Source organism: Osmerus eperlanus, chromosome 13 (assembly GCF_963692335.1).
Source record: "Osmerus eperlanus chromosome 13, fOsmEpe2.1, whole genome shotgun sequence".
In the NCBI taxonomy this organism is placed as follows: domain Eukaryota; kingdom Metazoa; phylum Chordata; class Actinopteri; order Osmeriformes; family Osmeridae; genus Osmerus; species Osmerus eperlanus.
The window spans coordinates 4,949,714-4,970,936 of NC_085030.1; the positions used below are offsets into that span (position 1 = coordinate 4,949,714).

The 21,223-nt window shown below is 45.2% G+C and overlaps 3 protein-coding genes and 1 long non-coding RNA gene across 7 annotated transcripts; 2 read left to right on the forward strand and 2 right to left on the reverse strand.

Annotated features, from left to right (window-relative positions):
* Positions 1 to 18: 18 nt before the first annotated feature.
* rad9a (RAD9 checkpoint clamp component A) lies at positions 19 to 3,302 on the reverse strand. Of its 4 annotated transcripts, none has more exons than XM_062476330.1 (13): positions 3,247 to 3,295; positions 2,868 to 2,964; positions 2,702 to 2,772; positions 2,532 to 2,605; positions 2,405 to 2,453; positions 2,181 to 2,295; positions 1,961 to 2,060; positions 1,752 to 1,858; positions 1,538 to 1,644; positions 1,338 to 1,402; positions 1,105 to 1,212; positions 664 to 895; positions 19 to 515 (listed from the first exon to the last, which is right to left on the reverse strand). In XM_062476330.1, the coding sequence occupies exons 2-13, from the start codon at positions 2,899 to 2,901 to the stop codon at positions 393 to 395; spliced, it is 1,185 nt and encodes a 394-aa protein (XP_062332314.1). In that variant the 5' UTR covers positions 2,902 to 2,964; positions 3,247 to 3,295; the 3' UTR covers positions 19 to 392. The 4 variants fall into 4 exon arrangements, with proteins under 4 accessions (XP_062332314.1, XP_062332315.1, XP_062332316.1 ...); XM_062476331.1 differs by having other exon boundaries at positions 3,256 to 3,272; XM_062476332.1 differs by lacking the exon at positions 3,247 to 3,295 and adding an exon at positions 3,197 to 3,214.
* A 1,587-nt stretch (positions 3,303 to 4,889) lies between these two features.
* LOC134032579 (uncharacterized) lies at positions 4,890 to 7,334 on the forward strand. Its single transcript, XR_009932035.1, has 5 exons — positions 4,890 to 5,006; positions 5,162 to 5,239; positions 5,717 to 5,799; positions 6,391 to 6,431; positions 6,770 to 7,334. It is a non-coding gene; the product is annotated as an uncharacterized LOC134032579 (long non-coding RNA).
* Positions 7,335 to 11,640: 4,306 nt separating this feature from the next.
* Positions 11,641 to 15,520, forward strand: zgc:113229 (uncharacterized protein LOC550612 homolog). Its single transcript, XM_062476819.1, has 5 exons — positions 11,641 to 12,171; positions 12,306 to 12,442; positions 12,998 to 13,457; positions 13,595 to 13,939; positions 14,363 to 15,520. Exons 1-5 carry the CDS (start codon positions 11,983 to 11,985, stop codon positions 14,633 to 14,635), a joined length of 1,404 nt encoding a protein of 467 aa, XP_062332803.1. The 5' UTR covers positions 11,641 to 11,982; the 3' UTR covers positions 14,636 to 15,520.
* Positions 15,521 to 15,660: 140 nt separating this feature from the next.
* Positions 15,661 to 20,125, reverse strand: p2rx3a (purinergic receptor P2X, ligand-gated ion channel, 3a). Its single transcript, XM_062476820.1, has 12 exons — positions 19,738 to 20,125; positions 19,279 to 19,414; positions 18,964 to 19,035; positions 18,701 to 18,770; positions 18,457 to 18,553; positions 18,243 to 18,320; positions 17,803 to 17,941; positions 17,435 to 17,665; positions 17,204 to 17,269; positions 17,010 to 17,087; positions 16,549 to 16,757; positions 15,661 to 15,903 (listed from the first exon to the last, which is right to left on the reverse strand). The coding sequence occupies exons 1-11, from the start codon at positions 19,878 to 19,880 to the stop codon at positions 16,596 to 16,598; spliced, it is 1,272 nt and encodes a 423-aa protein (XP_062332804.1). The 5' UTR covers positions 19,881 to 20,125; the 3' UTR covers positions 15,661 to 15,903; positions 16,549 to 16,595.
* Positions 20,126 to 21,223: the final 1,098 nt, after the last annotated feature.

A 21,223-nucleotide genomic window follows, 5' to 3' on the forward strand; every position in this document is an offset into this window, starting at 1 on the left:
TAAGAATGTTGTTTGTTTTATTCTTGGGCTTGTGTACATTCATTGATCTCTACACATGCCAAAATAAACAGGAAGTGCTTATTGTTCATTTCCTCATAATTCTGACATCCTCGTTATGACGGTCCAATCAAATAAAAATAAAAAAGCTGTTTGTTTTCGTTTCCTGACTCCCAGGAAAACATGTCAGTGCGGTTCCCGTAGCAACGCTGCAAATACCATATTAAGAAGAGAAAGCTGTATCCCAGATGTTCAGATCCTAGAAATGTATTTTAAGAGACAATATCCATACTGTGCAGTCCAGTGTCAGTGCAGTCCATTTGCAATGTTCATTTGGCATCCATCTCACACACACACACACTCAGTCCTAACATCCCGTCTGCTTCCCATGTCCGTCACGGCGATGCCTCTTGAGCATCGTCCTCGCTGTCACTGGCTAGCACTTCCTGGCTCTTGATCGTCTGATTGGTCAACTGGGAGGAAGTGGGGAACACGGATCCGAAAAATAGGGAACGGAACTAAGAGACAAGGAGATATGGGGGAGCACAAAGTGGACAGAGGTATTATTTGAAGGACAATTAGTATTACAGTTTAGACAAGGCGATTTACAACAAATCATGGAGTAAAAAGAGTATGTTCTAATAAAATGACACAAATGGAACGTACCTTTTTATTGGGTGGTCTCTCTATCTGGTCAGCATCTTCCTCCTGCTCTTCCTCCTCACTGTCCAGTCTTCCTCTGTTATCGGCTGGTGTAGGTATAGGGGTTTTGACAGGGATGTCGGGGGAGGGGCAACGCGCGGCAGAAGGACCCGCTACCTCACTGGTCTCCATGGCGATGAGGTAAGAGTCTATGTCGTCGTTCATGAAGTCGTCAGGAGGGGGCGGCGAGGGAGCTCTGGGGAGAGAGGAGAGGATTCTGGGTAAGGACCAGCTTTATATGCATACAAACCAGCTTACAAGCTGCTCTGGACTTCTAGTTTAGAGCTCCTTGAATGTACTTGAGTGAGAAAATTGTACAAATTGACCTGTACACACTCTAAACACTTTTCATTTAGAATCCTGTACTTTTCCCTTGTTTTTATTTAAGGATCTGGCGGCACTTACCTTTTTGTGTTGTTGTTGTTATGGTTACTGGGTTGAGAGTCGTCCGACAGTGTGGCGAGCACAAAGTTAACTTCCAGGACACTGTCTGTTAAAGACAATACCACGGGCCTGAACAACACACACACACACACACACACACACACACACACACACACACACACACATCAATTGCTGAAATTGATCAATAGACATTAATGCTAAAGCATAACCAAACCGTGTGTGTGTGTTCTTACTTTCCTGGTTCATCAAAGTGCACTGAGACAGGGAGACTAGCCGACTCTGCAAACATCAGCAAGCCCTGGAAGACAAATCACTGACGTCAGATGACTGATCAACTTGAACAAACAGTGGACAGAAATCAGGAAGTAACAATGGTGTCCTGTCTCAGAGCTCGTGATCCCACCCTCTCTCCCTTTCCCTCTCCCTTCCTCACCCTCAGCTCTTTAAGGCAGAATGTGACACAGGTCTGACATCCAACAGCAAAGTGGTCAAACTCGTCCGAACTCAAACACAGCTCGGTCAGCATGGCCTTGGACTGCTCTGAGGGAGGGAGAAACAGAAGGAGACACAAAGAGAGTCATTTTGGTTTCCATAGACGGGAGGACAGCCGCAGAAGAGCACGCCTCGACGGGGGCCGGAAGACGTACCCGCCTCCTCATCCACGTGGTTCCTGAACCACACCCGGTCGCCGCTCATCGTCACGCTCACCTCTTCCAGAGAGGGAGGGAAGTGCAGTACGGTGTCCACCAGCAACCTGAAAGGCGGGGACGGCGAAAGAGGGGTGCTCAGCAAGGACAACCAGAGGCGGAGAGAGAGCTGGTGGGATGAGGAGGATAAACAAAGAGGTCGTACGGACCGGGGTTGGGCGCGGAGCACGTTGACGGCGCTTCCTTTGTCGAACACCGCCTGCAGACTCTCGCTGTCCTGAAAGGACAGGTTGTGCGTCTTCAGCAGGCCTGAGACACACACGCACATGAGAAACACATCGTTTTGGCTTCATACGTTCGGTCAGAGAATCCTCCCTTCTCCAAGAAGAGGTCCGATAAGGAGCCATAGGCTGGCCTGTGGTACCATACCGTGCTTGCAGTGCAGGGTGAAGGTGAGGCGGCTCTTCTCTCCGTCCAGCTCCATGTGACATTTCTCCACCGTCTTCTCCAGAGAGGACAGGGACCGGAACACGGCCTGGACACACTGGCAGAGGGAGGTACAGTAGCGTGACACAGGACAGACACGTCACTTATTTCAGTTCTTAAAGTCTCCAACGTGGAGGCCAGGTTTACTCTGGCTTCATTCTCAGTACCTTAATGGCCATCTTGCAGCGGAAAGCATGGCCACATGGGATGGTGTACCTGTACAAAAACGGTAGATGTTATTATATATTTCTCTTTCTTGCTCACTATAATACAAACACACACACACACACACACCTGCTAAAGAAGAGTGGGGCAAAGAGGAAGCAGGCGTACGCAGATCGCGAGGAGTTTACTGACCGTAGGGCCAGCTGTGAGACAAGAGACAGACATGGGTATTATTATCACATTTTAAAGTGTTTAGGGGAGTATGTGTCGGCATGCGTGTGTGCGTGGTCGTAACTCACGCCGTCTTCCTGAGGCTCCAGGTAAAGTTCATCACCTATCCTGGACAGAGAATGGATGGCCTTGGCCAGAACTGTGTAAACACACACCATTTTCAACAATGACATGGTATGCAGCCATGACACGCAATCAGATCTGTTCATATGTCGCTACTGTACGGATTGCTACCTTTCACGTTGCCCCCAGTCACAACGCAGTCCATCTCCAGGGGTGTCAAACCCGACACTGACTACTACAAAATGAATCGTCGTGGAATGTAGCGGAACTGTATCAGAAAGATATGACAGACATCATAACGGACAACTACTCCAACGTAACCAAACTATCTAGCACTAGCTGGAATACACAACCAGGCACACCAGTGGCAAGTTAGCTGATAAACAAAGCACTAAGTAGGACACCAAGCTAGTTGGCTAGATCCAAAAAGTTTCTAAAAGCGACTACACTAGTATATCGCAATTCGGCTAAGATTGCAACAGGTTATATTAAAGTAGTACCCAACAAGTACTTTAGTCTTTATTGCTATCTGGAGTGGTAGGCGCTCAACTGTGTTTACTTCAAGGCGCCATAACGCGCGTCTTTCCTGCTAACCAATCAGACAAACCAGTATGGCGGGCGGAAAGGGACAATTTAAGGATTACCAGGAGAAGGAGAAGGAGCAGTCTAAGAGCCGAAGTTACACGAACTCTCTTCATTCAGGTACGCCATTTCCTGATTTTCTATCCGGTGGTGTCCCACGAACCGGGACCACGTTATTCCTCACAACAATACCTTGCAGTATCACATGCTGTAATACCTCATTCGTACACCTGACTAATACAGCCCCTATCTCTATTCCTCATTCTGTTCAGGAGAGGGCATAAAATGTGCATTCCTGTTCTCGCCAACTTGTACAGGTGGACCATAAAGCATCCTGTGGTGCGCCCTTGTGGCTGATGGTTTGTTCGAATCTGGCTTAGGCCCTTTCAGTGTTTCCCACAGGATTATATGGTGGGGTGAACCTCGGCCCGGGGGTGGTGGGGTGCTCCCCTGGATGAACATTTATTGTTTTGAAGTTAAATTAATCAATCTGGTGCACTTTGTGAGCAAAATTGAGAAGTTATCTATTAAGAATTTTGAGCACACTTGTAGGCTACTTTTAGTTAAGAAAATTATGCTGTTTGTCATGTAAGTGCAATGGAGTGACCACTAGTATTATTGTGGAGATTTTATTATGATTTTTAAATGTGTTTATTATGCTAGATTAGTTTATTATTTTGTTATGCACCATATATCAGTACATATCAAGGGATATATAGCCTATTAAAAGAGCATTATTACTATCGTAACAACCTTTTTTCATATTCATTACTATGGAAATCAAAACATTTACTTACTTACAGGTATGATATGATTAAAACATATCGCCTATTTAAAATTAAGTTTTCAAAATATGTCTCTGGCATTGTTCAGAGAGCCGGTGTCCAAATGTGTGGGCGGGCCGTATTCAGCCCGTGGGCCGTAGTTTGGGGACCCCTGCTCTATGCTGTCACTATGAAAGTAGCATGGCAGAAATGCACCCCAAAAATATATTTTAATTAAAAAGCTGTGTCCTATGTGATACTGTCCGATGTCACCACCTAACACAACATGAAAGCTCGAAGCTAAACTCATCCCAATCACAAAAATAAGGCCTCTGTGCATTAGACAGACCACCATTAAATCACAACAAAAGGAAGGCCACAATAATATCATTACCAATAATTTTTGCAATTATCACACCACTGGTTCTGTTACCACGATTTACATTTACATTTAGTCATTTAGCAGACGCTCTTATCCAGAGCGCCTTACAGTAAGTACAGGGACATTCCCCCGAGGCAAGTAGGGTGAAGTGCCTTGCCCAAGGACACAACGTCAGTTGGCATGACCGGGAATTGAACTGGCAACCTTCGGATTACTAGCCCGATTCCCTCATCGCTCAGCCACCTGACTCCCCTGATTTCCTTGGTATCATCGAACAGATGCATTGACTCACAAATAAACATTTGTAGCTTTGAGGCTTCAGAGGCGCTGCATTCATTTTAACCATCTCTATCAGAGACAGCCTTTTTAAATATGCTGCTAGACAGCATATTTCAAATGTCCTGGTAATGTGTTTGGTTGGGTAGTTAGAGTAGTTATCTACTCTTAGGCATCTAGAATTGTTCAGTCAGGTTAGTTGAAGTACACTTAGCACTGGATCTCAAGGATTGAAGTTGTGAGGGGACAGATGGAATCCTTAAAGGTGATTTACAGAAAGAAATCTTGGAGAAACCTAGATGGAGCGTATGTATTATCATAATTTGAATTTATCTTTTTACATAACGATATTGATGAAAAATGTAACTGAAGAATTAGTGAATGTTTTTTTTTATCCAACCTTTGCATATGTGCACTCACTTAATATACTTACGTGATGGACCCTGTTCTTGATCTGAAAGAATGAGCAAATATTTCTGTGGGATGACGTTGGCGTGATGGATCTGGAGGGCTTACATGACAGCCCAGGATGAATAAGGGTAAACATTTATTTTAATTATACTTTTTTTTCTCATTCATGACTGTCTCTTGATATTTTTTTTTTTATAATTTTCAAAATGATTGTAAAAATTCTCAAAACAGACTTATTAGAGAACAATATGTTTAGATCATATCATATATCCGGCTCATGGGAAATTTTTAGCATGTGCTTTTCCGTAAGGGTTGAACCAGTTTACGAGTTAACAGTAGCAATGGAAAATTCAAAGGTTTGTTAGTTTTGTTTGTAAAAACTTGTTTATCAATTAATAAACTCAAAATGTTACCTTTGTAATAACTAGGCTAGTTAATCTATGTATATTACCACAGTAGAGTCAGGACTATAGTGAAACAAGATAGAATGAGATGCACATAGCTATTGATGCTAACAATTTAACTATAGCTCAAAAAGTTTATGTTAGATGTTTAGTTCCAGCTATATTTCGATATGTAAAACAATTCTCAATTTGTATGTGCAGACAACAGTTCAATGCACCGACTTGTCACTCATCAACTCTGAAAGACCAGACAACTGCTCAAACGTAATACGTCCTAATTTACAGTAAGTACTCTACCCTGGCTTTTGCAGTTGTATATTGTTTGTATTGGTACCACTTAAGCTCAAGGTGCTTGTAGTAAGCATTAGTTAATTGAACATATGGCCTTAGTAAGCTTGCAATAAACACATTTTTATGTTAATAAGCATCTTATATGCAAATACATTGTGATTTGAATTATTATCTTATAAAGGCCTTATTACATATTAACTAATGCTCATCTCATCTTACTATAACCCTAACCCTAGCCTTACCCCTTATTAATATTTCTAACACTTATAGCCTTATTAATTTGAACAAGCATTGTAGAAGGACCTTATTACTTAGTAACTAGCGTTGAGTACAAGAACCTTGACCTAAAGTATTATATTTTCATTGTTTTGCAGTGTTGCATTGTTACACAGTTATACATTTGAACACAATTAACTACTAATTAAGTGCGCAAAAAAGAAAAAATACACAGGCTTGTACATCTATTGGGTCACATGGTCACATGGCCACATAGCAATAGCGACTTTTTACATATTATCAGTCCATCCCTTCCCATGTAGTACACGCATGTAACATTCTCACCATTCCTACTTCTTTTTTCACAGTGGGAGCAGCTCTGTTAGACCTTTCCAAGCTGCTGCAATTGGTAACTGTCTCAAATACATTCAAATGACAAACTGCCTCCTAAATTCTTGTTTGAAATTCCGCCCTTTCCTCCATCTTAAGTTTGATTGACGTAGTGGCAGACTCAAAAAATTATAAATGGCCACTTAACTGGCACAAAGCTGTCTATGTTGCTAAACAACTCTCAGAGACCCTCATTACATAACATGTTTATATGTGACAAAACAGATGCCGAACAAATCCTTTAACATTTCAATTTGGACATCAGGCATTTTTCTGCCATCGAATAAGACTTTTAAAAGTGTTAACAGTATCACACAATCATCAACTCAACATTTCAATTTGTCTGTTCCCCTGCAGGGGGACTAACCAATGCAGACCAAGAGGAGCTGCAGCGTCTGAAGTGCAAGTGGACCTGTAAGGTGTGTCTGGACCGGTGGGTCCACGTGGTCTTCATCCCCTGTGGTCGCCTGGTGTGTGAGGAGTGCTCCAGCAAGCTGCCATCTTGTCCTTTCTGCAGAGGCCAGATCCAGCACTGCTTGAACATCTCTTTCTCATAACCATATGCCTGCTAGACCGTTCAGCCCCTGGTCCAGCCCCTGGTCCAGCCCCTGGTCCAGCCCCTGGTCCAGCCCCTGGTCCAGCCCCTGGTCCAGCCCCTGGTCCAGCCCCTGGCATTGGTGTTTCCATTTCCTCAAGCCATTTCCAAATTCTTTACATTTCAGCATTGCTACAACTATGTAACAGTTTTTTAAATAGCTGACTGATTGGTGATTTTGAGTAATAAATGGCAATATGTTTCGAGCTGGCTATATTTTGTTTTGTATAATGCAATGTTCACATGCAATGCACACTTTACCTTAAGCATGCATTTTCAAAATGTTTGTGCTGTGTCAGGGGCCCTGGTAGCTGGTTAACCATGTAAATTGATGCCGGGGGTTCAAATCTTTTCATCCCTTCAATAAACAAAAAGTGTCTGCTATATTATCAATATAATTTCTCTTTAAAAAAGGCCCACTTAACTTTAAACACTTCTTTTCAGCACCCTTATGTTCCATTTCACGCAGTGATGTGGGCAAGCATGATGGGATTGGGGACCTTGCATTAGATCACATGACCCATACCACTTATCCATGTGATCCAATGCAACAATCACCAGGATAGAAACAGAGCTGCTAATTGTTTCTATCCTGGTGATTGTTGCATTAGTTCAATTATATCTGGATAAGTGGATTTGGTCATGTGATATTATTGCCAATTAACACAAACAATTGCCAGGTGTGTTTCACAAGAGTGGTTGATTGTGAGCAGCTTCACAGTTAGGTTTGGCTCAGTGGTTAAAGCATGACAGCTCAAGATGCCACAGGTACAAATCATCACAGACTGTATTTTGCTGTGGTTAAAAGCAGCTGCTAAATGAATACATTATTTGAATAATCATAATCTCATAATAATAACATTCCATCACCCTGCCCCCCCATCCCCTGCCTCCAAGTTGTCTGGCTTTGATGGTTTTCCTTAAACAAAGTGGAATATGTCTGCTATATTAAACTGTTCCTTTACAAAAAGCACACTTTACCATAAGGATGTATTGTCCAACATGTTTGTTTTGTGTTAGGACCCTGGTAGCTCAGCTTGGTTAACCCTTGTGTTATCTTCGGGTCATTCTGACCCATCAGTCATTGTGACCCACCGTCGTATTGCGACAAATTTACCTCCTACAAAAACAAAGTGAAGCATTTTCTTTTAACTGTTGGGCTGTCTCAGACCCCCCACATTGCAATGGTTAAAAGAAAATTATTTTTATTTGTTTTTGTATTGGGTAAAATTGGGTAAACACAACGGTGGTTCGTTATGAACCTTTGGGTCATGTGACCCGAAGGCAGCACAAGGGTTAAGCATGTGTACCATGTAAACGGAGGCCTTACTGAAAGGCCTTGGGTTTGAATCCCATGCATTGCTTCATTGATATGCCCAAAAGAAAACAGAAGGTGTTTGTTATAAAATATGTATCTTAAAAAGAGTACACCTAATTGGGTGTGCTTACTTACTAATTTTAAACAAAAAACTATAATGATATATTTAACAAAAGGTAGAACAACAAGTGTAGCACAACATCGACATCAACATCGTTTTTCAAGTGCAGCTCCAAAGTACGTCTATTTTCTTGAGACAATCATTCGGATTTTACGAGTAGCACGACATACAAATCGTATAGGCTCTAAAGTGCAGCACAACATAACTTATATTTTGATGAAACATGAATTAAATAGCCTAATGACAGTTTCCTCAAAGCCTAAGACGAGGGAACCTAGGCTTGTAAAAATCGCCTCGGTTCGTCAACTAGCAACCCAGCTAACACATGACGTTGCGGCAACGTTGCCAGTAAGTGCTCAGTTGGTAACCCGCGACGTTACCTTCTGGCAACGTTGTGGCAACGTCGTAGCAACGTTATAAAGGGAATGTTGCCAGTTGGTCCCATGGACAACGTTGCCACGACGTCGCGGTTACGGACTGGCAACGTCACAAGATTACGTTGCGGTTACGTTCTGGCGTCCCACAGATGCACGGTCCCGCAACGTCGCCAGTGACGTTGCGGCAACGTAAGGGCAACGTAACTGTGTTAGCTGGGAATACGCTAGAAAGGCAGTGCGCGTTCACCCGTAGGGGAGTGGGATTCTGCGGGGGAGTGAGAATTCGGTCCAACACTGTGACGTCGTAGAATAATCTTCAAAGGGGGTTCTATATTAATGAATGAATGCAATATGAGTAGGCTAAATGCCTGAAAATATCACGAGAAGGTTAAAACTTAAAAGGACGTTTAAGTCATAGAGATTAGGTCAATTTTTACACCGGTCTGCCAAATGTATTCTTTGATTCAGCTATGAGGCTGCCTCTTGCAGGGGAAATGAGAAGACAGAGATTTCATTCTACACTTCACTCGTATTTTGAGTTGTAAATGAGCAGCAAAAAAAGATGCTTTTAAATCTATGTAATCTTTATAAATAATAAGTAGGCCCTATGCATTTTTATATAAAATATACAGAAATATCAGTTGTAAAAATGTCATTAAAAAACGGACCCCTGTGCAACCGACGCAAGCAAGCACACCATACAATTTCCCCAGAAATTGTACCCTCTCTAGTTTTTATATTACTGTCTGAAAGCTGTGTTTCCGTTTCTCATATGATTCCATTCTGACACAGGAACGTAGAATGAGTACTACTTGTGTATACGTACAGACATACTATTTGTAAAGTTCAGTGCCACAAATTGTCATATGGTCATGTAGAGGTAATTTTATTGCAACTCATCAGGCTCAAACATAAAAATAGCAAATAGGTCTAATCGAAAGGCCCCATATCCACAATGTGAAAAACATGAGGGTGTATCCTACCACAGAGAGAGTGTGACAGAGAAGAGTTTGGCAAGTGTGTGCGTATGAGAGAGAGAGAGAGAGAGAGAGAGAGAGAGAGAGAGAGAGAGAGAGAGACAGAGACAGAGACAGAGACAGAGTCATAGCCACTGTTACTTGTGAAGGATGACAGGGTTACAAGTTATCTAGCCTCACTGGTCTTTCTCGTTGATCTGGGTGTGTCAAGTTTGTGGAACGCCATTCACTGCCTACTGACACCCAGAGATGACATAACATGAAGGATCATACCAGGAGAGGAATGACAGAACTCCAGAAAGAGACACACACAGCCTTCCTGAAGAGAGATAGAGAGATACAAGGGTGAGAAAGATATAGAGCGTGTTTAGTGAGATAGTGGGAGAAGGAGAGAGAGAGAGAGAGAGAGAGAGAGAGAGAGAGAGAGACAGGGAGTTTCGGCAGTAGCAATAGGTGAGACAGGGGCAGCTTGTGCTGTTTTGGTCACAGGCAGCACACAGAGGGGAACAGTCATCATAAAGAAGAGTGCAGTTGTGACGCTGAAACCTTTTCAAAACCTGTGAGTGAACGAAGGAGAAAAAAGGTCAAAGAATTGAAACGGACAGAAGGATTTGGAGTTGAAGAGAGTGAAAGGCATACATTGTCAAGCAGAAAGTGCTTCGGAAGCCTGAACATGGAAAAAGACTGCAATGTGAAAGAAGAGATTCACCGGAACTTGCTTCCCATGTGAGACAGAGGACACAGACAAACACAAGTACGTATGCAGGCCCACACACACACACTTGCAAACACACATACTCCTCCAAAGTACAGCACTTGCATTTGAGGCAAATCAACTTGAAACTCTCTCAGGATCTTCCGGATGCACTCAATATTTTCTCATTATCTGTCTGTCCGTCTGTCTGTCTGTCTGTCTCTCTCTCTCTCTCTCTCTCTCTCTCTCTCTCTCTCTCTCTCTCTCTCTCTCTCTCTCTCTCTCTCTCTCTTTCTCTCCCCCTTTCTCTCCCCCTCTCTCTCTCTCTCTATCTCTCTCTCTCTCTCTCACAGGGATTGCCAACCTCACTAGGATCGGATGTGAGAGAGGGGACCGCTTCCAGGGATGTCTCAGCCACGCTCCCCCCAGGACACCCAGGCCCTGCTCCAGTCCATGCTCCAGAGGCTGAAGCTCCAGCCGGCCACCGACACCCAGCGACGGCAGAGCCCCCTCAGCCCCACCTCAGACACCCAGGACCCGGGCCAGGATGGAGAGAGGTCCCCCTCTCTCCGGACAAAACTAGCAGGAAACATCGGCAGCAACGGGGACGTGGGGCTGTCTCCCGTTGATGATGTCAGCCGGGCTATGGGTGCAGGGAAAGGGGGCGGTGCCAGCAGGCACACGTTAAGGAAATACTCCAGGGATGAGTTTGCGATTCCGGACTTTGGCTCTAAGGTGACTGGCTTTAAGGACGCTCCAGGTCAGCGGCGGGCCCGCACTGTGCCTAGCAGGGACGTTGACCTGGTGTCCCAGCCTCTTTCTGGGTCTCAGGGTGTCTCCCCCCCAAGTCATGTGATGGGGAGCGGAGGGTCGGAACAGCCTCTGACTCCTGTCGTTGCCCCTCCAGGTAGGGAATGTTTGGCGGGTGGCACAAACGGACACCTGACACAAACTTCCACTGGGGGGGACGTCACTCCCTGTAGGAAGCAGGAAGAGGAAGTTCCTCAGCTGAAGAGCAGGAGGCTGAAGTTTCCTCTCAGGGGGCGTGGCTCTGACAAGCGACAGTCACGGGCAGGGGTACGAGGTGGGTCAGAGAGGGAAGCGAGAGGGGGGGAGGACAAGGGAAAGGGGGAGAGTGAGGTGGGGGCAGAGGGTGAGGAGAGGAGTGAGTTGGCTGTTGGAGACCAGACCAGGGGTCAGGAGGGGCTGTCAAAGGATGCTGGAGTTCTGAATGATGGCCCCGATGCTGGGGAAGTGCCACGTGCACTCCCAGGAGCTGCACATTTGACCTCACCGCCTTTCAATAAGGACAGCTGCACTGTGGTTGCTGAAGGCACTGAGAGCTCTAGAACTTCCTCCCTAAAACAATCAGAGTCTGGCTTCACCCCAAGGGTCTACGTGTGGTCTTTGGGAAGCGCCAACCCCGGTCTGGACACAGGGAGTCCGGTAGAGAGTGGGGCTTTCGGGAACCGGGGGTTGAATAATGTCATGGGTGTATTTTCGGCCAATCAGGGCACAGCAGAAAGCTCCTTGGTAGCGGCCAAAAAGAAAAAAAGGTTGTCAGAGAGATCCACAAAGAGATGGACTCTAAACATCATGGATCGATGGAGGGAGAGCCGTGGGAGTTTGGGAAAAAGAGAAAAAAAGGACAAAGGAATAACAGAAGGAAAAATACATGTAAGTAAAAGACTGAGAAGTTATAAACTCTATATCTCCTTCTATATGCTTCACTTGTGTCAGCTGACAATGTAAGCTGACAATGTATGTATTATTACATTGCTTTTATTAAACAGTTTTCAACTCAAAACCAGCAATTAGTTGCAGAGGCTGACATCACAGAATTGTCCAATGACAAGGGAGCTCAGTTATCCCAGGGGCCTATCAGAGAGGTCCAAGGTGAAGCTCCACCTATTGGTTCAGAGAGAGGGATCACAGAGGGTCACGTAAGGTAAACAGTATACACACACACTCAAAGCCTGTGCGTAGAAGGTGACTGATTTGTGTTTGTTGCCATGCCTGCCTCACAACTGTCCATAGAACTCCTGTCCTTTGAATGAATGCACACATGTTCAAATGTACAATATAATTGATCACTGGGACCCCTAAAAAAACGTATGTAATACATCATAGCTGAGGTCTGGAATGTTTTCTTGCTTAGTTGAGAAAATGTCTGGTAAAACGTATGAGGAAGTTATACATGCTTTGCGTGTGTACGTGTATGTGAGTATGTGTGTATGTGTGTGTATGCATATGTGTGTGTATGTATGAAATGGTTACAATAGCACAGATGTTAGTCAGGGTGAGACTGGGCTCAACATTTTTCTCATGAGCCAGATACACCCTCACCTGTCATTGACATTCTTGTTCATGTGCTCTCTGCTGGTCTCAGTCTTAACACATACAGTACACACTCACACACACACACACTCACACACTCACAGCCAGACACACACTCACACACCTCCTTTGTTCTTATAGACCCCCTCCTCATCTCTTTCAACAGACCCTCCAGTGATTCTGACTTTGGCCTGGGCTCATTCAGCCTGCTGGACGAGATCCTCACAGGACAGGAGTGGGCCCAGTTCCTCAGTCCCACCCAGACAGATGTCCCAACCTATCAAAGACTCAGTGAGTTTGAATCTCACCGACTAGGGACCAACCAGATCATTCAAAGCCAGGATACTGACCAATCAAGTTTGAACCTGAGCAGAGAGAGCAAACCAGGAACTGTAAACCCCCAGGGGAACTTGGGGCCGATGGACCAGGTTCCCAACAGAGACACAGCACACATGTCGACTGATGTCAGTATGGACATTTCAGAACCAAGCCAAATCTTTAAACAGCACGGTGAAGTTGAAGTCATCCAATCAGAACCAATGGAACACAGCGATGTCCAATCGCAACTCAGCCGTGACGAGATGAGAACCAATCCAGTCCTTCGGATGGATTTGTTTGTTAACAAGGTAAAGACATAATCCTTGAAACCATTTAGGAAAGTAACAAACAGCATCCTGCCCATCGACTGAGTTTTGTAAACAGTGTTTTGTATGCAGTAGAGCTGTTTAAAATATGTAATTGATGCATTGTCCGTGTGCTGCAGCCAGGGGGCGATCCACACATCTCTTCACAGAGTAACCAAATCCCCCCGAACAGGAAGAGAGTGTACCACTCGCAGGAAAGGGTAGCCGAGAGGGAAGGAAAGAAGGAGGAACAGCGAGACAGTGGGAGAGAGGACAGGAACGGAGAGAGCGTGAAAGAGGGCACGACAAGCCAAGCTCAGCAGGAAGAAGGATCGCGGGACGACCAAAGTGTCATCATGCCCCTTTATCCCCTGAGTCCTCCCTCTCTCTCTCCTTCCTCCTCCTCCCCCTCTCCTGCTCGGCGGTACCGCAGCATACTGAAACACTCGGGGTCTCACGACTCCATGGAAACGGTGACCAAAAAGGTGAGGGCGGAGGTCGCTTCCTGGACTTGTCTCCTCCCCTTCCATCTCACTGGACACACATGGTCCTCTTGTGTTTTTGCTTCTGAACTAATGTTACAGTAACATTGCTCTACAGTGTGCTCTATCTTGGAGTGTTCTCTTTAAAAGCATGTGATTAGGGTTCATTCTTCCACTCACTCACTCACTCACTCACTCACTCACTCTCTGTCTGTCTGTCTGTCTCTCTCTCTCTCTCTCTCTCTCTCTCTCTCTCTCTCTCTCTCTCTCTCTCTCTCTCTCTCTCTCTCTCTCTCTCTCTCTCTCTCTCTCTCTCTCTCTCTCTCTCTCTCTCTCTCTCTCTCTCTCTCTCTCTCTCTCTCTCTCTCTCTCTCTCTCTCTCTCTCTCTCTCTCTCTCTCTGTCTGTGTCTCTCTGTCTCTTTCAGAGACGATTAGACGATATACTTCGTGTGAGGTTCGCAGAGGAGGTGGTCGTCATAGAACCCAGAGAACTCGTTCTGGAAGACCACGACCCGGATGAGGAAGAAGAGAGCGCCTGGACACAGGATGAGGAGTCAGACGATGAAGAAGAGGAGGATTCTGGGATGCAAGAGGAACAGGAAGTTGTACCTGTGCCCGTGCCCGTGGCCCGCCCCTCTCTGTCAGCCTGGGTGTCAGCTCTGAAAAGAAAAAAGTCTGGAAGAAAACCTAAACAATGACTTGCACCGCATTCACACACACGCACAGACATGAACATGTTTGTCTTTTACAACTTTTCGATACAAAATCTGCAGCTTGTCCCTTTGTACCAGTTAACTGCACTGAGAAAATGATGTCCAGACAACTTTGATTAATATGATAATAAAGTAAAACTCATTGGCCTTGTCAATCATATGCTGAAAATGAGGGCTAGATCCTGATGTGTGTTAGTGTGTGTATGTCTGTGGGCATGTTGCTTGCATCCAGAAGGGTGTGTGTGAATATGTGACAGTATGATGTGGCACATTCTTAAAACATTTATCATATTCAACCGAAGGCCTTAGCTCAGGTTTTGCCTTAAATAAATTTGCCATAAATCTCACCTGCTGGTGCTCTGCAGGTGTCATACTAAGAACTGAAGTGTCGAAATCCGCAGGTACAGTACACAGTGTTATTCTTACTGGCACACAACCACCTCACCCCTTTATTCAGGTTTATCTCTGGAAGTCAGCGCTTCTAGAATCTACACCTTGTATCATGTGCTCCATTTTGAGGAGGACGTCACTCACTATTTCTGATTTATGGTTATGTGGAAATGACAATACAATTGCAGCCAGTCATTTGTCGAGCACTTGGACACACCCTGACGATGGCCCTGCCCTCCTGAAATGCGTCTAGCAGTTTTGAAGAACAGGAGAAAGAAAAGGTGGATACCAACTAGAAACATTCCTGATGGAAATCTTATCTGGTCAAAAATATGACTTTTATGTTCTATTTTCTATCTAGACAAGTTGGCATTTTAGGGTTATGCTTCTTTAAAGATTGTTTATATGTTTTTGTTTGAACAACACAAGGAGATCAAATCATTGAGAAACATGAACATACTGATATTGCTTTTCTTAAATAAATAAAAAGAGAATTGACATCATGTTGTTAAGTAAACCTCATGTTTATAATGTGACCAGTGCATATTATGTAGAATGGTCTTAAGATATCAGGCACATTTATGAATAATGGCCCATTTAAAACCACAAGTCATGCTCATTAAACTCTCTTCCTCTCCCCCCCTTTCTCTCCCTCTTCCTCTCTCTGTTTCACCCCCATTAGGAAGCTCTTAGTGTCATTAGTCGAGGGCTATAATTGTAAAAACAGAGACAATGGGACCACGTAAATTGATCATATACAGAACATACTGTACAGCAACAACATACTTGGCAACAATACACAGGACATTCATACAATCTATTATTTAAGTGAGTATTCAAGTGAATTATGAGCCATGTCTACGGTGGCCCTGAAGTGCAAATCACACCCACTAACATGAGTGCATCCCCCAAATGAAAACACTCCCCCCAAATACGAGTCAACTCCCCCCAAATAGGATGACTTGCTCACCTCCCCCCAATACAAGGACACAATCGACAGAAGTACAACATGCAATAGCCTGACAGAGTTACATGCACACAAAAAATGTCCTGGTGCACGTAACTCTGTCAGGCTATTGCATTTTGTACTTCCGTCGATCAATCTCTTGTTAGTTACTGCATCCATTCAGCAACAAAGTGTAGTACCAACCCTTTCCGTTTTGAGTTAATGTAATGTGTTTTTGAGTTAATGTAATGTGTTTTTGAGTTAATGTAATGTGTTTTTGAGTTAATGTAATGTGTTTTTGAGTTAATGTAATGTGTTTTTGAGTTAATGTAATGTGTTTTTGAGTTAATGTAATGTGTTTTTGAGTTAATGTAATGTGTTTTTGAGTTAATGTAATGTTGTTTCCCATTTGGGGGAGCGTGTCCTTGTATTGGGGGGAGGTGAGCAAGTCATCCTATTTGGGGGGAGTTGACTCGTATTTGGGGGGGAGTGTTTTCATTTGGGGGATGCACTCATGTTAGTGGGTGTGATTTGCACTTCAGGGCCACCGTACATGTCCCAGTTGTAACTGTTCCTCATAGGTCCGGGAGTGTGTGTTCAGAGAGGAGGCTAGAAGGAGTGTGTGTGTGTGTGTGTGTGTCCCGGCTGATGATGTAACACCATCTGGTCGATGGACACAGCACCCGAGTCCTCAGATCTTTCCTCCCGTTTGATTGACAGCTGGCCGCCGTTGTTCTGAGACATGGGGTCAGAGGTCGGTGAGACAGAGACCTGGGAAGTGAAGAGAGGGAGGAGGAAGAGGTGGAGGAAGGGGCAGAGGGGGAGGAAGAGGGTGCGGAGGTGGAGGAAGAGGAGGGGCGGAGGCGGGGAAGTAGGAGGGGGCGGAGGAAGAGGAGGGGGCGGAGGCGGAGGAAGAGGAGGGGGTGGAGGAGGAGGGCGGTGGGGAGGAAAGACAAGTGTGAACATGACTACAAAACTCATTTGAGGTGTTTTCCTTCTCCTGTTCTGTCAACGATGACTCACTTCCTCAAACTTCTTGGCCTTGTACTGGTCCGCCCCCTTCAGGAAGTTCAGAAGGATGATGTCACACAGCACCGTACCCTGCAACCAATCACCACCAAGTTAGTATATCCAAATCAGGTTTCATGAACACTGTACAGTCCATTGTAATACAACAATAATCCATTGACAGTTGTGACTTCCCAAAGACGACTCACCAGTCCGACTGAGGTGAAGGCTGCCACGATGTTGATCAGAGTGGGAACCGTGTTGAACTTCCCAGCCTTGAAAAACCCATCCAGAAAACGGAATTAGCGCTGAGACACAAAAGTACTGGTCTCTCACACAAAAACCAAACACACACCACAAGCAAAACACACACCATGAAAGACTAATGTAAGTATAAGTAAACACGTTGGCACACACGCCAAAAAAACGAGCACACTTACATTCCCAGTTACCAGGATGTCAAAGCGGATGGCGAAGGCCTTGTGAAGGGTCCGGAACTCTGTGCCGTTCTCTGTCTGGTAATATTTGGCGTATCTGAAGTTGTAGCCTTTGGAAATGGTGTTGGTCTCAAACACCTTGTCCAGTCGTGTGAAGGAGTATGAAGGCTTACAGTTTTCTATAGATTGATCCAAATCACACGTCCAGCCTATGTTAATCCCGATCTCTCCACCCTGACAGAGAGAGAGAGAGAAACACTTACAGATAGCAACACGGAAACTCCTAGACCCAAAGATGTCGAGAAGATGGGGGGGGGAGAGAGAAAGAGAGGGAGGTGCAAGGAGGATAGATGAGGATGATGTCACTGTACTTCAGAGAGGGTGGAGGTATTCTGGCCGGTGTAGTTCAGCACGTCTCCCACTCGGAAGATGGGGCACAAGGGGTGGTCCTGGGGGTGGTAGGTACAGTTCATGATGTAGCTCTTATTCATGGAGGGGGGGAAGTTCCCTCTGTGAGAGAGAGACAGAGACAGAGAGAGAGAGACAGAGACAGAGAGAGAGAGAGAGAGAGAGAGAGAGAGAGAGAGAGAGAGACAGAGACAGAGAGAGAGAGAGAGAGAGAGAGAGAGAGAGAGAGAGAGAGAGAGAGAGAGAGAGACAGAGACAGAGAGAAAGCAAAGCAGGGGTGAAGGGAGAGAGAAAGAGATTATCGGTATGATTTGTATATCGGTGATAACATGTTGCTGGTTGCAAGGCTCCGCGAGTGCTACTTTAAGAGTGCGTGTTTGTGTGCGGGGAGGGGGGGGGGCACCTGGTGACATTGAAGAGAGGGAAGCGGACACTGTTCTTGATGAAGATAGTGAAGTTCTCGACATCTAGTGTCGGCCGACTGAAAGAGAGATGGAGGCGGAGATGAGTGCGTATACAGGACTGTGTGTTGACTGGTGTCTGAGGATGTCCTGACTGTGCTGCACACGTGTCCGTGCGGTTGTAGGTTTGTGGGTTCATGCGTGGATATGTAGCACCTTTTGGGGGCGTCATTCTCTGGTGGACACCAGCCCTCGATCTCACACTTGCCTCTTGACTCATTCTGACCTTTCGTACACTTCCCTGTGATCAGGCCTGGGAAGGCGAGGGAGAGAGCGAGAGAGTGTAGAGAGAGAGAGAGAGAGAGAGAGAGAGAGAGAGTGTAGGAGGGGGAGAGGTGTAAATGGAGAGTAAATACCATCCAATAGTGTATGTGAATGACGTGAGGAGCGCAGGACTCACCATTTCCCAGATATGAACCGATGAATTTTTCACAGTCTGCACTTGTGGCGCAGGAATATTTCTTGGAACGCTAGTACACACAAACGAACGTACGTACGTACACACACACACGTACAATCATAGCCAGAGTTTAAGCTCTGCAGTCTGTACTTTTTCAAACGTTTTCACTTTGTGAAAGGAATGCATTTTCATATGTAAAAGGAATCATATTTTTCCGAAAATAAAAACAGATTGTGTCTGGGCCCAATTCTAGTTGGACTGACCTCTTTGCAGAAGCCCTGTTCCTGTTTTTCTGTGACGATCTGCTTGGTGATGATACAGAAGATGGACTCACCCTGGTAACCAGAGAGGTCAGTTAGCTACAGGCAAGATGCAGGAGACTCACCTAACACTCAGGTCTGTCTGTTAGAGAAGCAGCTAAAACACAAAGTCACAGACACACTCGTCCTCAACCCACTGACGTTTATAGGAAGGTACACAGACTAATTCCACCTGCTTCAACACACACAACTGTCTTTATCATTGTGAATGTTGTATTCACTTTCATCGTCAACACTAGGAACTAGGGTCAAAGGTACCTGTGTCGGCACCACATAGTCTGCCACATCCACCACACGTCCATTGAGTTTACCGAAGCCCTTCACTTTGGTCATGACCGAGGATTCGATGCCTGTGTCTGTCACCTGGTAGGCCTTCTCATGCAGGAAGACCCAGCTAAAACCAGGAAGAACACAAGGACAGACAGACAGACAGAGACAGACAGATTGACAGAGAGACAGGGAGATTCAAAAAATACAAAATGAAGAGTGAATGACATGTCTGAAACCGAATGAAAAATAACCAGCTAACCGACAACCTCAGCAAATCAAGTCTGCTTCGATTTTTCTCATTCGACAACAGAGATTTCAGAAGACGAAAGCCAAGCTCATTCACAACGAACCACATGCAAGGGGTCCAGAGAAGAATCTACACAAACATACAATCAACATGACACGCGCGCGCGCACACACACACACACACACACACAGTGCACCGACCAGACAAAGTAGATGATGATGAGCAGTTGAACGACGCGGTTGACGATCCCGACAGGCCAGCTCTTCACCACCACAGACTTGGTGGTCTCGTAGGTGAAGAAGTCAGTCACACAACCCCACATCATCGAGGCCATCCTGCACATAATGGCAGGAGATTAGTAGTGCGCGTGGAGATTTGTGGGTGCGCTCAACAAGTCTGCGAATGGCGGCGACTCCCAAGTCTGTGAGAGTTCCTCTCAGTTGTTCCAAAAACGAGATCACAAACGGGACGGAAAACAGTGAAACCTGTATGTGTCTCAACACTTTCCTCTGTCTCTCTGAGGTCCGTCTCTCAAGCCGTCCTTGGTCACTCTCTCCCTCTCTTTCTATCCCTCGGTCTCTCTCCCTCTCTTTCGAACCCTCTGTCTCTCTCCCCCTCTCCTCTCTCCTCTACTGGATGGTGATCTTGGACCACCCCACTCTCTCTCCCAAATGAACAAAGACATGGCTCTCTCTCCCTTCTCCCTCATGCCTGGGCGCACGCACAGTTGACACACATCAGCCATGCACACGCATTATCCCAACAAAATGATGACATGAGTCATGTTCACTTACACAAGACGATAAATGGTAGGCATTTGGGTGATCAATACAAACGTGTGGCACTCATAACAGCATAATGATGTAACTCAATACGCTATGACTACTTTGCAACAAGCTGGTCTTTCTGTCACACAGAAGCAGATGTGTGTGACAATGCTATGAGTGTGTGTGTGTTTGTGCGGTTGATGCCCAGAGACAGTATTGCAAGATCCCTTAATTTTTAAGTGGGTCCATTATGTCTGTGAACAATTAGGGTAACACAAGACAACACATAAAACACAATCATAGGAGCTTAACAGCAGACACACACACATTTATGTAAAGTAGTGAGGTGATACTCTGAAAATGTAGTGTGAAAATATTGACATTTTGGCATAAATTCAAAGGAGAGATGGAGAAAGTTCTACAAATGGATTCCCCTGGACCTGCTATGGTGCTTATTGGAACATCACCTGAACGCCTGTTTACCCCATACCAGTGTTATACTTATAAAAAAACAGCTTCTGGGATTACAATGAAGAAAAAATACAACCACCCTTCAGCACATTGATTACTCGTTAAAGTACATGCAGTCTTTGTGTTTTGCCTGTGTGGGAGGAGTGGGAATGATGGAAAAATTATAGAATTTTTCCCTAATGAGATTAGATCTTTTGTGGAAGGAGAAACCACAGCACAAACGATGCAGGAAACACTCTCAAACAGCCTACGCATTAGCAAAAACGCACAGCCCCCACTCGAGATGACATTTTCAGAGGGGAGAAGGTAGGATGTAAAAAGGGAATATCGCAAAGAAGAGAATGGGATTTCTGGACAGTGACAGATGTGTTTGAGAGAGAGGGAGAGAGACTACAACCTAAGCAGATCAATCCCTCGGGCCTGGAACCACACACTGCCATACTGAATA